General features: G+C 41.7%; 1 protein-coding gene across 3 annotated transcripts in view; it reads left to right on the plus strand.

Moving 5' to 3' along the window:
* Positions 1–14,394, plus strand: part of LOC137653700 (endoplasmic reticulum aminopeptidase 1-like) — a 512,338-nt gene that overhangs the window by 45,713 nt on the left and 452,231 nt on the right. The window contains exon 1 of one of the 3 annotated variants that reach the window (XM_068387299.1): positions 4,381–4,657. The exons of the other annotated variants lie outside the window; for them this stretch is intronic. Coding sequence (XP_068243400.1) covers positions 4,618–4,657 — 40 coding nt within the window. The 5' untranslated portion in view covers positions 4,381–4,617. Of the gene's footprint in view, positions 1–4,380; positions 4,658–14,394 lie in introns of those variants that run through there. 3 annotated transcript variants of the gene reach the window in all.

Raw genomic sequence — 14,394 nt, forward strand, 5'->3', positions numbered from 1 at the left:
AATGTCCGGGGGAAACATTGTCTGTTTTAAGTATATATTTCACTAACAATCTCTAGAGGTTCGTTTAAAATTCTTATTTGTTGTTTCTTTGCATTTTCATGGAACATTATCTTAGTTTTACTCATATTCATTTTCAGTTTTACCTTTCTGTTATCTTTATTCAAGTCTTCTATCCTCTTTTCCCATTCCTCCCATGATTCACTAAATAGAACTATGTCATTTGCAAATCTTAAATTGTTAAGGTAATCCCCATTAATGTTAATTCCTACAATATCCAAATTTAAAACTCTTAAAAGTGTCTTTTAGACACAAAGTGGATAATTTGTCTAATTCTTTTCTCAATCGGAATTTTCTCATTATCTTTATGTAGTTTTAGGATTGTTGTACTTCCCGTATACTGTAGATATCTTTAAGTGTTTTAACATAATGTTCTTCTATTCCTTATCTTTGAAGTGCTTTCATTACTGCTGAAGATTTGACAGAATCAAAAGCTTTCTCGTAGTCTATAAATGCCATACATGGTGGTTTGTCATACTCAGTTGAATGTTCTATTAGCTAGTTAATTACATGAATATGGTCAATTGTTGAATGTCCGTTTTTTAAAGCCTCCCTGCTCTCTTGGTTGATTAAAGTCTAGCTGTTTTCCCGAATAGAATGATCTTTTTAAATATTTCATATATTACGAAGGGTCAACTTATTGGGCAGTAATGTTTCAGGTCTTTCGTGTCTTCCTTTTTGTGAGTTTTTCCAAGCTGTAGGTAAAGAGCATTCTTGCAGATATTTGTGTAAATTTCAGCAAGTTTTACTACTTTGAAATCGATTCCATCTATTATTATATCAAACGTTATGTCTTTTAATACTTTCTTTATTTCTCCTATTTTTACTTTTGGTACCGGCTCAGATGTTTCATTATTTCTATTAGAAAAGCTATTCTTATATTACTATTGTATAGCATTGTATCGAAACCCTCTGCAATATATATATATATATATATATATATATATATATATATATATATATATATATATATGTGTGTGTGTGTGTGTGTGTGTGTGTGTGTGTGTATGTTTGTGTGTGTATATGTAATCATAAAAGGCTTTATTCAGAGGAAAATTCATTTACTAACAAATATGAAGAAAAATAACTGCTGCTCTGCTTAGTGTGAAAGGCGGCTAACGCATTTGCTGATTAAATGCACATAAGCGTCGACTAGTTTTGAGACCAATGTATGAACTCTAAATGTTCTTTAGTGCATTAAAATTCAAAAGCCAATGATTGATAAATTCTCCCAACATTTATATTCTTGGCAATCATGGGAAGCAGAGATAGGGAGGATAAAGTCACAAAACAGGGAATATTCAATGAATTGTAGTTTTCGGGAAGGATGAATCTGCAAAAGTTAAAATGGGTTCGTTCGGGTTTCATGTAACCCATTTTAATATATATTAATGAAAGCTGGCTATTAGTTCTAAGAAAAAGAGAACGAATGAAATCTGTCTAGATGGACAATTGTGTGTACTTTAAAAAGGGAGTTATGAGGGTCGCAAGGAGGGAAGTAGAGACAGGAAGTGGTCAAAATATTGAGAAATGTGAAACGAAGTATTAGGGTCTTTGAGGGTAATTAGTCATATTAAGAGATTGGAAAGCGATAGATTAGTAAGAAATTTATACTATTCGAAAGTTTTAGGAGGAAAGACGATATAGAAACCTAGTTAGATGCCGAGAATGGAAGCGCCTAAATAGCTAGAACGCGTGAAACTGTAAACAAGATAGTGGTGAGCAAGAACGTTACACCATGCATGACATTACGTCAGCATTGGCCTTGGTGGTGATCACGAAAAGTGATTGCACAGTGAAGGCAGCGTAGTTCCTACGAATCTTCTGCTCAGATATTTGAAAGCAGCTTATCAACATAAGGGGATAATTATTGCCTTAGAGATAGTTGTCTTGCGTTTTAGGACCATCTTTGTTAGACGCTGCATAATAGTAAACAAAATAGAATTACATGTTTCTGTGTGTCATGATACCAATTTGCAGCAATGGATCATTAATTTTCTACGGTGAATTTTGATCCCGTATAGCGCTGTCAGTTGCGAAATGAGAGAGCCTCATATTTCGGTTTAATGCACATGGAGTGGCACAAATAATAAAAGTCTCAACACAATGTAAATCACTGGAGCTCCCTATGAAAGAAACTCTTTTCTGGCAAAATATTATTATTATTGTTGTTATTATTATTATTATTATTATTATTATTATTATTATTATTATTATTATTATTATTATTATTATTATTATTATGAATCCAACTAAAAGATGCATCGTTAATAAGTGTAAAATAATATGAAAAAAAAGTTAAACCCTATAAATCTCACACAGTAGGATTTTATTTGATCTCTTAAGAAATGGGAAGGATTCTATTGTTAACAATGTAAAGTTTTCATAATAGCTTCAGTACTAAAGTCTCCTCCAGTTTATATTTCAATGCCAATCAATTATTTAAGCGTCATTCCATGCTATGTGGACATCTTAATAGCTTCTGTGCCCATCTGAGAAACCTTTTATTTTCTTCCCCTTTTCTTGGTTTTGTTCGGGTGGTCAGTTAATTCTCATGGGGAGAGATTGAAGCAGCCAAGTCTTGATAGGATTAATCAAGAAGATTTGATGTGATGTGATCCGCTAACCTGATGATCTTAAAAGCTGAGATTTTAGACATTTGGTACGAGAGGATGTGAGAAAAATAAAACTCTAGATGTGGACATCGGTATAGCTGAAAGGTCAGAACAATAACCTAATTTTATTAATGACCTTCTACGTACAAAATAAAAACACATTAATACAGAATATCATTCAACCTGGATATAGATATGGAAAACACATGTAGCCTATTCTGAAAACCAGTAGCCTACTTTAAAGACGTTTTGTGGTATTATTTACACACACACACACACACACACACACACACACACACACACACACACACACACAGAGAGAGAGAGAGAGAGAGAGAGAGAGAGAGAGAGAGAGAGAGAGAGAGAGAGAGAGAGAGAGAGAGAGAGAGAGAGAGAGAGGAGTAGGCCTACGTGTGTTAGCAACTTCCTTTTCCTGTTTGCTTCCTGTGACGATTTATCTACATATTAAACTTCTGAAGCAGTATACTTCACTTGATATCTGAAAGCAATATGAGTAGCCTAATAGGCTACAATAAATTATTGGCCCTCTCTCACAAAGACTGTTTGCAAATCAGCACAGGTTGTGTTAGTATGCATACAAACAATGCAAATAATTATTCATACGCGCATAATTTGATTTACTTATAAATGTTTCAACACATACTTGCGGATATAGAATATAGGCCTAGGCTATATGGCCCAGGCTACATCTGAGGCAAATTTTAGCCTACCTAAGGGTTTTATCCCCGAATACATTATAACGATTTTCACTGCGAAAACAACTGAGGAGAGAACTCTAATTATCCGGACACTTGAAGGCACTCATCCGGTTTGTCTCCTATTTGAATTCAGAAAATACCTGACTGGCACAATAAGAAAATCTAGCCAACCTCCCCAGTAGATAGTGAATTGCTCTCTCTCTCTCTCTCTCTCTCTCTCTCTCTCTCTCTCTCTCTCTCTCTCTCTCTCTCTCTCTCTCTCTCTATATATATATATATATATATATATATATGTGTGTGTGTGTGTGTGTGTGTGTGTGTGTGTGTGCAATCACTGACTTTTCAACACTATTATTGCATCCACTCGGATATTTTAATGTGAGGTGCTAAGTTTTTTCCAAACCTTATGACGAGTAGAGATTAAAACCGTAGACAGTAGATTAAACTGTCGCCGTTACTTTAATGTTTAATATTATGTAAGAAGAACAGAATTTGGAGAATGTCTCAACTAGCGAAATCTAATTGAATTATGAACAAACATTATTCCGTTGCTCGTGACTTGTAGTTAACCATTTGTCATTACGTAGGTTATTTAGAAACGTATATTTATTGAAACTACAGTCGAAGCTGACCATAAAAATTCAAGATCCAAAGAAGAGCCACATTCTTCAGATATTGCAAGAAAATACAACACTAATTTTCTCTTAAAATTTAATGTTCAACGCCTCAGTGACGTTTGTTTACGAGATCTCCAAACGTTGTAGCCTAAAGATGAAAAGAATGATTTAGTTTTAGAAATATGGCTCATCTAAATTCTATGATGTTAAAATGTTGAACAATCATAATTTATAGATCTTATATATATATTATGAATCTATTTATGGCTTTAGAACAATGTGCGAAATCGATTTTAGACTTCAATAACTCAAATGGACAAGTTCTAGTATTCGATTTACTCCATAGATGGCACTGTTATTGTTTACATCCATCTGTCAAATATCGTCTGCTAACTTTGAGTGGCACGATTCCTGCTCCACTGAGAGCGAAAATTACATCCTGCTGGTAGTATCCTGGTAAAAGATACCCCGTGTCATTATCTTAAGTTCCGTTTGGAATCCTCTAGTGGCTAAGAGGAAGACAACAGAGTAACAAAAATTAGTGTTCAGTTACGGCTTGCGGGCCCCGGCGAACAGAGAGGAGGAGCGACGTTCTCTCGGGACCCTACAATGAGCGACCATGACGTGGACGATATTGCTTTCCTTACAGGTAATTCTTGTAACATATGAAGAGTAAATTACTCTAGTAAATATGAATTCTATTTGCATATTTTATTCATGAATTTTTCGTGTCTACACCTTCTGTAACTGTCAGCCTGTGGTATGCTGATTTTCTTGTTGGCACAGTAAAAGCAAATCTTCACTGGCAGCTTTCATTCCCAATTACAGTACCTACCTGTGTTTGCTCTAGAACTTAACATTGTCCCAGATTCCGTAGATTAAATCTACCTTGAATCATGTCCCTTGCCTTGATCATAGGGTAGCTAAACTTAATTGTGGCTCAGGCTAGAGGAAAATCTTAATTGGGAATAGCATGTAATTTCTGTGTTTGTTTTTGTTTGGTTAAATTCAATAAATAAATACAATATTACTTCTCATCATATGATCGCATTTTCTACGATGACGGCAGAGGTCACTAATGTGCTTGACTTTTAAGGAAATTAGGGGGATATTTACTAACCTGTGGCACCTAACCTAACCTGCCATGAATCACCGTGTAATGTTGCGGTGTGTGAGGGCTACAACGCTCCTTACCCTAAGGTAACATTGATAAGAACTGCTAATTATCTCTATGAAAAAACAGAGGAAACTTGATTTGATTAATGTACCTATGCACTCCGCTTCAAGAATAATAATAGGATATATATATATACCCTTAATTAAGATAGTCTGTAAGATGCTACTAAGTTACCACAATTTATTGCCTATAGTTTCTTTAGCAACTAAAACCTAAGGCAAGAGTGGCGAGTTTTGAATATTATTAGGCTTTTTACTACTTACCCAGACCTGTTAAAAGTTTTAATTGTTAATCATACAGTACTGTATTGTAATAGTCTATCATAAAGCAGGTCACACATGCAAAAGACCGACGCACTGATATTTTCAATATTAAACTTACCCGATAATCATGTAGCTGTCAACTCCGTTGCCCGACAGAATTCTTTGGAGGGATACGCCAGCTATCACAATACTAGAAGGGGGTGTACTTACCAGCGCCACCTGTGGCCAGGTACTCAAGTACTTCTTGTTGACACCTCCTCAATTATTCCTCTGTCGTGCTTCCGGCAAGACGTTCTGGGATACGCTTATGATAATCTTCGAGTTTGTTCACGGCTTTGGTGAAGTATTCTCTCAGATTTCGGCTGTCGCTTTACTGGAAACCTTCTTATATTAGCTAGATAGCTTTTATATAGTCCTGATTAACGGTTAACGATCTTTTGCTTGATTTTGGAAACCCCTTTGGCTAACTCTTTGGATTCAAGATGTCTGACATTTCGCAAGCCCCCTCCCATAGACGATGTAGGTCTTGCAATAGGCGTATTCTGAAGGCCTCGGTAGATCCTCACACCGCTTGTTCTGACTGTAGGGACAGGCCCTGTCAGTTAGAAAATCGATGTGAGGAATGCGCCGGACTTTCGGAACTGGAATTTGTCCGTCTTTTAAAATATTCATCTAAGTTAGAGAGAGGTAGAGTTAGGAGGAGTTCTTCTCACTCTTCACTGTTTTCCTCACCTCATGATCCCCTACCTTTTCCTACCCCTGTAGTGGCTACCCCCGAACCTACTGTTTGCCCTCCGCCTGATATGTCTGTTGTTTTGCGTGCTATTCAGGCCTTAGGCGATAAAGTAGAGTCAGTGGTAAGTGACCATAAGTCTCTGATGGCCGAAGTCAAGGAACTTAAGGTCAAGAGTGCAGTGGGTGGAATTAGTGCCAGTGCTGTGACGAGTGCTAGTGTCAGTGCAGTGCCAAGTGCTAGTGTCAGTGCCAGTGTGGTGCGTGAGGATACTTCTGTGCGAGCCAGTCGTCCTCCCAGTCCGGGACCTCTTGCAAGCTCCCAAGCCCAGGGGAGAAGCAATGTCGAAGGGCATAAGGGTTCGGCAGGCCTTGTTAGGCGCACAGAAGTATCCTCGGTGGTTGCGGGCGTGTCTTCCAAAGACCGTCACTCCCACCTGCAGACGATTGAGCCCGTCTTTTTCTCGTCCGCTGATCATCTGTCAGGGAAGAAACGTTGGTCTCAGGTCTCGAGACCACTTAAACGCAGAGTCCATTCCGCGAGTGCTCAGCCAGGTTGCAGTCATTGGCTCAGCTCTGACTCGCCGCAGTCATCTGTCGACTGCACTCCGCCCAAGAGGAGTAAGGTTCTGCCACAACAGAGCTCGACTGTTAAGGCTTTACCTCAGCCTACTGTAGTTTCTGCCGACCCTAAGTGGACTCTACTACAGTCCATGCAAGCACAGCTTTCGGACTTGATGCGTGAGTGTCGGGCTGAGAGTGTTGCGCCTCCGCCTCCGCCTACACTCCCTCCGCCTGCGCTCGCTCCGCCTGCGCTTGCTCCGCCTGATCGCAGTACCACCTGCCAGGCGTACGATGTTGAGCCACGGTCTGAGTTTGCTGTTCCCAGTGGTGTTCAGCCTCCGCCTTCTTTAAGGCAACCTTTGCTATGGGATCAGGAGGATTATACCTCTCTTCCTCCGCCTCCCCTTGCTGTTCCACCAGTGGTGCAACTCTCGGCTGAGGTACAACAACCTCTCCCGTCCATGAGTCAGTCTCCTCAGCTCTCGCTGCAGCGAGCTCAACCATCCACAAGGCAAGCTCCACTACACCTTGGCCTTGCGCCTCAGGAGCCTCAGCTTGCGAGACATTTACCTTGTTCTGCGCAGCCTCAACCTCATCACGCTCCGCTCACACCACAGGAACAGGAACTTGCTACTCCGCTTCCACCAACCGCTCAGCAAGCGCAACCCTTGGGTTCAACCACTCATGCTAGGAGTCAGCCTCCTCCACCCATGCGCCTTCCTTCTGCTTCGTCTGTTATTCAGCCTTTGCAGTCTGAGCCTCAGGTTCTCCCTCAACAGTTACTTGAAGAGGAAACCACTAATATTGTTCCTACTCGTTCTGACTCTGCTGTTCAGCATTCTTGTCCGATATCTTCGCTACACTCTGGTGATGAGGCGTCTGATGATGAGGAGGCACACCTGGATCCCTCGTCAGACGTGGATGAATCCAAGCCTTCTCCACAGTCTATTGACTTTCGTAAGGTCTTGGCTCTGCTTAGGGAGGTTTACCCAGACCACTTTGTCTCTGCTATTCCCCGCTCTCCGCCATCTGAGTTTTCGCTGGGCATACAACAAGCTAAGTCCTCCTATACTAAGCTAGTCCTAGCAAGGTCCTCTAAGAGAGCATTAAGGATCTTAGGGGAGTGGCTGCAGACTAAGCAACACCTTGGCAAAACTTCTTTCATGTTCCCGCCGACTAAGCTCACTTCGAAAGCGAGCGTTTGGTATGCCACAGGAGAAGCACCAGGCTTGGGAGTACCTGCCTCTGCCCAGGCTGACTTCTCAAGTCTGGTAGACTCGCCTCGGAGAACTGCAATGAGGCGCTCTAGGGTTTGCTGGACCTTCTCAGACCTTGATCACTTACTGAAAGGACTGTTTAGAGCATTTGAGATGTTCAACTTTCTTGACTGGTGCCTGGGGGCCCTCAGCAAGAAGACCTCTCCTGCGGACAAGGATTCTGCCATGCTATTAATGTCCTGCATGGATAAGGCCATTAGGGATGGATCTGGTGAGCTTGCGTCGATGTTTGTATCAGGGGTTTTGAAGAAAAGGGAACAGCTGTGTACCTTCCTTTCCTCCAGCATTACACCTTGCCAAAGGTCACAACTCCTTTTTGCTCCGCTCTCGAAGTTCCTCTTCCCCGAAGAGCTGGTTAAGGACTTGTCTGCTGCCCTGATACAAAAGGACACACACGATCTTGTAGCCTCATCGGCTCGTAAGTCTAAGGTTGCTACCTCAGTCCCCAAGACTTATCGCTCCCCAGTGGCTGATACCCCTGCTACGAGGTTCATACCGCCCTTTCGTGGTAGAGCCCCCAGCCGAGGAAGCTCCCGTCCAGACTCTTACAGGAGCAAGTCCAGGAAAGGCTCCAGGACATCTAAAGGTAAAAACTGACTCTCCGCATCTCCAGACAGCAGTAGGAGCCAGACTCAAGATCTTCTGGCGAGCCTGGGAGAAGAGAGGTGCAGACGCCCAGTCTGTCAGTTGGCTGAGGAATGGTTACAGGATTCCATTCTGCCTCAAACCACCTCTGACCACTTCGCCCATCAACCTCTCTCCCAACTACAAAGAAGAGGACAAGAGGCTAGCATTGCACCAGGAGGTGTCGCTACTTGTGCAGAAGAAGGCAGTGGTTATAGTCCGGGACCATCAATCCCCGGGCTTCTACAACCGTCTCTTTCTTGTGGCCAAGAAGACAGGAGGTTGGAGACCGGTGCTGGACGTCAGCGCGCTCAACGCGTATGTCACCAAGCAGACGTTCACGATGGAGACGACGAAGTCGGTCTTAGCAGCGGTCAGGCAGGAGGACTGGATGGTCTCGTTGGACTTGAAAGATGCCTACTTTCACGTTCCTATTCATCCAGACTCCCAACCTTTCCTGAGATTCGTTTTCGGAAAGGTTGTCTACCAATTCCAAGCCCTGTGTTTTGGCCTAAGCACAGCTCCTATGGTCTTTACTCATCTGATGAGGAATATAGCAAAATTCCTACACTTATCGGACATCAGAGCCTCCCTCTACTTAGACGACTGGCTGTTGAGAGCCTCCACGAGTCGTCGCTGTCTGGAGAATCTCAATTGGACTTTAGACTTAATCAGAGAACTGGGTCTATTAGTCAACATAGAAAAGTCTCAACTCATTCCCTCCCAATCCATTGTGTACCTGGGAATGGAGATTCGGAGTCAGGATTTTCGGGCTTTTCCATCGGCCCCCAGGATAAGTCAAGCCCTAGAGTGCATCATGAGCATGCTGAAGAGGAGCAGTTGCTCGGTGAGACAGTGGATGAGTCTCACAGGGACCCTTTCATCACTGGCCCTGTTCGTCGAGCTAGGGAGACTCCACCTCCGCCCTCTTCAATTCCATCTTGCAGCTCATTGGGACAAGGGTTCGACTCTCGAAGCAGTCTCTATCCCAATCACCCAAGAGATGAAGACCACTCTCCTGTGGTGGAAGCACAACCTCCTTCTCAGGGAGGGTCTATCGTTGGCTATTCAGACCCCCAATCTTCATCTCTTCTCAGATGCATCGGACTCGGGCTGGGGTGCGACCTTGAACGGACGGGAATGCTCGGGAACGTGGAACGAAGAACAGGGATTACTCCACATCAACTGCAAGGAGCTACTAGCAGTTCATTTAGCCCTGTTGAACTTCAAGTCCCTCCTGCTAGGCAAAGTGGTGGAGGTGAACTCAGACAATACCACAGCCTTGGCTTACATCTCCAAGCAAGGAGGGACCCATTCGAGGAGCCTATACGAGATCGCAAGGGACCTCCTCATTTGGTCAAGAGGTCTAAACCTCACTCTGGTCACGAGGTTCATTCAGGGCGATATGAACGTCTCAGCAGATCGCCTAAGCAGAAGGAATCAGGTCATTCCCACGGAATGGACCCTCCACAAGAGTGTGTGCAACAGACTTTGGACCTTGTGGGGTCAACCTACCATAGATCTGTTTGCCACCTCCATAACCAAGAGACTTCCGCTGTACTGTTCCCCTGTTCCAGACCCTGCAGCAGTTCATGTGGATGCTTTTCTACTGAACTGGTCCCATCTCGACCTGTACGCATTCCCACCGTTCAAGATAATAAACAAAGTTCTGCAGAAATTCCTCTCGCACGAAGGGACACGGCTGACGCTGGTTGCTCCCCTTTGGCCTGCAAGAGAATGGTTCACAGAGGTACTTCAATGGCTAGTCGACATCCCCAGGACTCTACCTCTAAGAGTGGACCTTCTACGTCAACCTCACGTAGACAGGTTGCACCCAAACCTCCACGCTCTTCGGCTGACTGCCTTCAGACTGTCGAAAGATTCGCTAGAGCTAGAGGCTTTTCGAAGGAGGCAGCCAGTGCGATTGCCAGAGCGAGAAGGGTTTCCACTCGTAGAGTCTACCAGTCTAAGTGGGAGGTCTTCCGAAGCTGGTGTAGAGCCAATTCAATATCCTCTACCAATACCTCTGTGACCCAAATAGCTGACTTCCTTCTACATCTTAGGAATGAGAGATCCCTTTCAGCCCCTACGATTAAAGGGTATAGGAGTATGTTGGCTTCAGTTCTCCGCCACAGAGGTTTGGACCTTTCTTCCAACAAGGACCTTCAAGACATTCTTAAGTCTTTTGAGACGTCTAAAGAGCGTCGTCTATCCACTCCAGGCTGGAACCTAGACGTAGTCTTAAGGTTCCTTATGTCACCTAGGTTCGAACCTCTCCAGTCAGCTTCCTTCAAGGACCTTACCCTCAAGACTCTTTTTCTCGTCTGCCTTGCAACAGCTAAGAGAGTCAGTGAGGTTCATGCCTTCAGCAAGAACATTGGTTTCACGACCGAATCTGCAACATGTTCTTTTCAGCTCGGATTCCTAGCAAAGAACGAACTTCCTTCACGTCCTTGGCCTAGATCGTTTGAAATACCTAGCCTCTCCAACATGGTAGGTAACGAACTAGAGAGAGTTCTTTGCCCTGTCAGAGCTCTCAAATTTTATCTTAAGAGGTCTAAACCTCTTCGAGGACAGTCAGAAGCCTTATGGTGTGCCATCAAGAAACCTTCGAGGCCCATGTCCAAGAATGGGGTTTCATATTATATAAGGCTTCTGATTAGAGAAGCCCACTCTCACTTAAAGGAGGAAGACCTTGCATTGCTGAAGGTAAGGACCCACGAAGTAAGAGCCGTAGCTACTTCGATGGCCTTTAATAAAAACCGTTCTCTGCAGAGCATAATGGATGCAACCTATTGGAGGAGCAAGTCAGTGTTTGCATCATTTTATCTTAAAGATGTCCAGTCTCTTTACGAGAACTGCTACACCCTGGGACCATTCGTAGCAGCGAGTGCAGTAGTAGGTGAGGGCTCAGCCACTACATTCCCTTAATCCCATAACCTTTTTTTAACCTTTCTCTTGAATGCTTTTATTGTTGTTTTTATGGTTGTTACGGTAGGCTAAGAAGCCTTCCGCATCCTTTTGATTTGGCGGGTGGTCTATTCATTCTTGAGAAGCGCCTGGGTTAGAGGTTTTGTAGAGGTCCTTTAGTAGGGGTTGCAACCCCATATACTTTGGCACCTTTGGGTTGATTCAGCCTCCAAGAGGAACGCTGCGCTCAGTAAGGAAGACGAACTTAAAAAAGAGGCAGAGTAACGGTTCAATTCGACTTCCTTACCAGGTACTTATTATTTCATTGTTATTTGAGATAACTGTTATATGAAATATGGGATACTTAGCTATCCTTTAATCTTGTACACTGGTTTTCACCCACCCCCCTGGGTGTGAATCAGCTACATGATTATCGGGTAAGTTTAATATTGAAAAATGTTATTTTTATTAGTAAAATAAATTTTTGAATATACTTACCCGATAATCATGATTTAATCGACCCTCCCTTCCTCCCCATAGAGAACCAGTGGACCGAGGAATAATTGAGGAGGTGTCAACAAGAAGTACTTGAGTACCTGGCCACAGGTGGCGCTGGTAAGTACACCCCCTTCTAGTATTGTGATAGCTGGCGTATCCCTCCATAGAATTCTGTCGGGCAACGGAGTTGACAGCTACATGATTATCGGGTAAGTATATTCAAAAATTTATTTTACTAATAAAAATAACATTTTTCATGAACCGACCAATATTTATCGTTTATGGCCGTTAAATATGACAAACTGTGTTGAGACTAGCCAGTCCTCTCATCTTTTCAGCATGTTCAACCTGACAGGTCAGTCTCGCCAAGACTGGCAGTATCCCCCACCAGTCTTTGGTGTGTTTGGGGATGAACTAGTATGACGACGGGGTTGACTCACCTATTTTGACATGTACAGTGTTGTACGGCCATACCTCGTGCCATGATTAGAGCGCTTTTCCAGCAAATAATATAATGATAAATTGATTCCATTTCACAATCTTTTGACTTACTGTATTGGAACAACTTTTGCTTTGTTATAGTCAAATTATAGGAGACTGCTCTTTTTCTCTTTTTGCAAACTAGTCTATGTTGTAAAGTCCTACAATAAAACCAAAAGATTAATGAGAGTACTAATCCTATATACTGTAGGTGGCAGTGGAAAGATATAGTCGAGAACTTTGGAGGAGTAAAGTCCAAAGCTTAACCCTGGTTAATTAGGTGTAAGGAGAAAGGCAAGGAATTTGTTCAGTGTAGGATTAAAAAAGCTTTTAATCTGATTTAGAATGTATCTTATCTCACAAGATGTGACCCAAAGAATCAGACATCATGTTATATAGATAATTTTACAATTTATTTCTAATTTTCTCTTCAAATAGTATAAATTCTCATGAAATAGACATGTATGTATTTAAAAATTTATGTTTTTCAGTTTGTTATTAATTTCACTTAATGTAATCAATTGCTCTCTTCTCTGTTGATGCTTTTGTACATGTAAACAAACACAGAATATAGTATATGTGTATATGATTTTTTTCTGAACTTTTTGTGAAAATAAAAAGTAAACTTTAATATTCCAGAGATTAGTGAACTTGATAAACTAGAACAATGATCTATCCATGCAATAGAGAAAAAAATATGATAATAATAATAATAGTAATGATAATATCTCAACCCTTGGATTTGTCTCATTTGATACCTGACCATATAGTCATGTAGTCCTCTTGAAATAAGCAGGCAAGTCGGTAGTGTGTGGACATTTTTATCTGACACGAGCGCCCGTCCAGTCCAGTGAGACAAATCCGCTGCCAGTCCTTTGCATGTATGGCCAACTTTAGTTCTAGATTGCTTTGATACATCATAAAGATTTTTTGGATTATGCTAATTGCATCTAATGAGACATTTTGGCCTTCTTTATACATGTAGCTTAGTTATGACTATAAGAATTTAGATTGATTAAAGTTCCTTGTATTTTGTTTTGCAGTCTATGCATAATTAACCAACAGATAAGATGAGTGTGATTAGGGTTACATTTTGCTATCTCTTGTAAAATTGTGATTGATGCTGTAACAGTCTGCCAGATGATCAGTGATTAAGAGTGAATTAGAAAATAAGTTATTGAAAATGTATTGATGCTTCAATGTAATTGGATAATGTAGATGGGTAGTCTGAAAACTCCGATGGTCCAAGATATCAAAAGGTTGCCTAGAAAGAAAAGAATAGGATAGCAAGAATAGCAAAACATATTCATACCATAATGATGTAAACAATATCAAATCACTTTTTACTTATTTCATATAGTTGAGAGATTTCATTGATTGTATATCTGTAGTGGGTACTCAGAATAATATTTTTTAAATATTTAACTTAGCCGGTGAATATATAATAGCTGCAACTCTGTTGCTCGACAGACAAAAAACAGTAAAAACTCGCCAGCGATCGCTATACAGTTTGCGGGTGTGCCCACCAGCGCCAACTGTCGGCCAGATACCATACTCGATGTAAACAAAGACTCAATTTCTTCTCTGTCGACGTGTCGACAAGACGTACTTTACTCGCTGTTGAAACCTGGAGTTTTTCCCATCATATTTGGTGAAGTACTTTAATTTGGTTTGAGCTTTCGCAGTACAGGTGCTTTTCTTCAAATAAATCCTTGAACTCTTTTTTGTATCGGATTAATTGTTGATGACTTAGATCGTTTTTTGGAATTTTCCCTTGACCAATTCAAAATGGCTGACCTTTCACAAGTTCCCAAGTTCAGAAAATGCAATGCTAGGGACTGTCATAGGCGTCTTCCAAAGG

This window comes from Palaemon carinicauda, chromosome 1 (assembly GCF_036898095.1).
Source record: "Palaemon carinicauda isolate YSFRI2023 chromosome 1, ASM3689809v2, whole genome shotgun sequence".
NCBI lineage: Eukaryota > Metazoa > Arthropoda > Malacostraca > Decapoda > Palaemonidae > Palaemon > Palaemon carinicauda.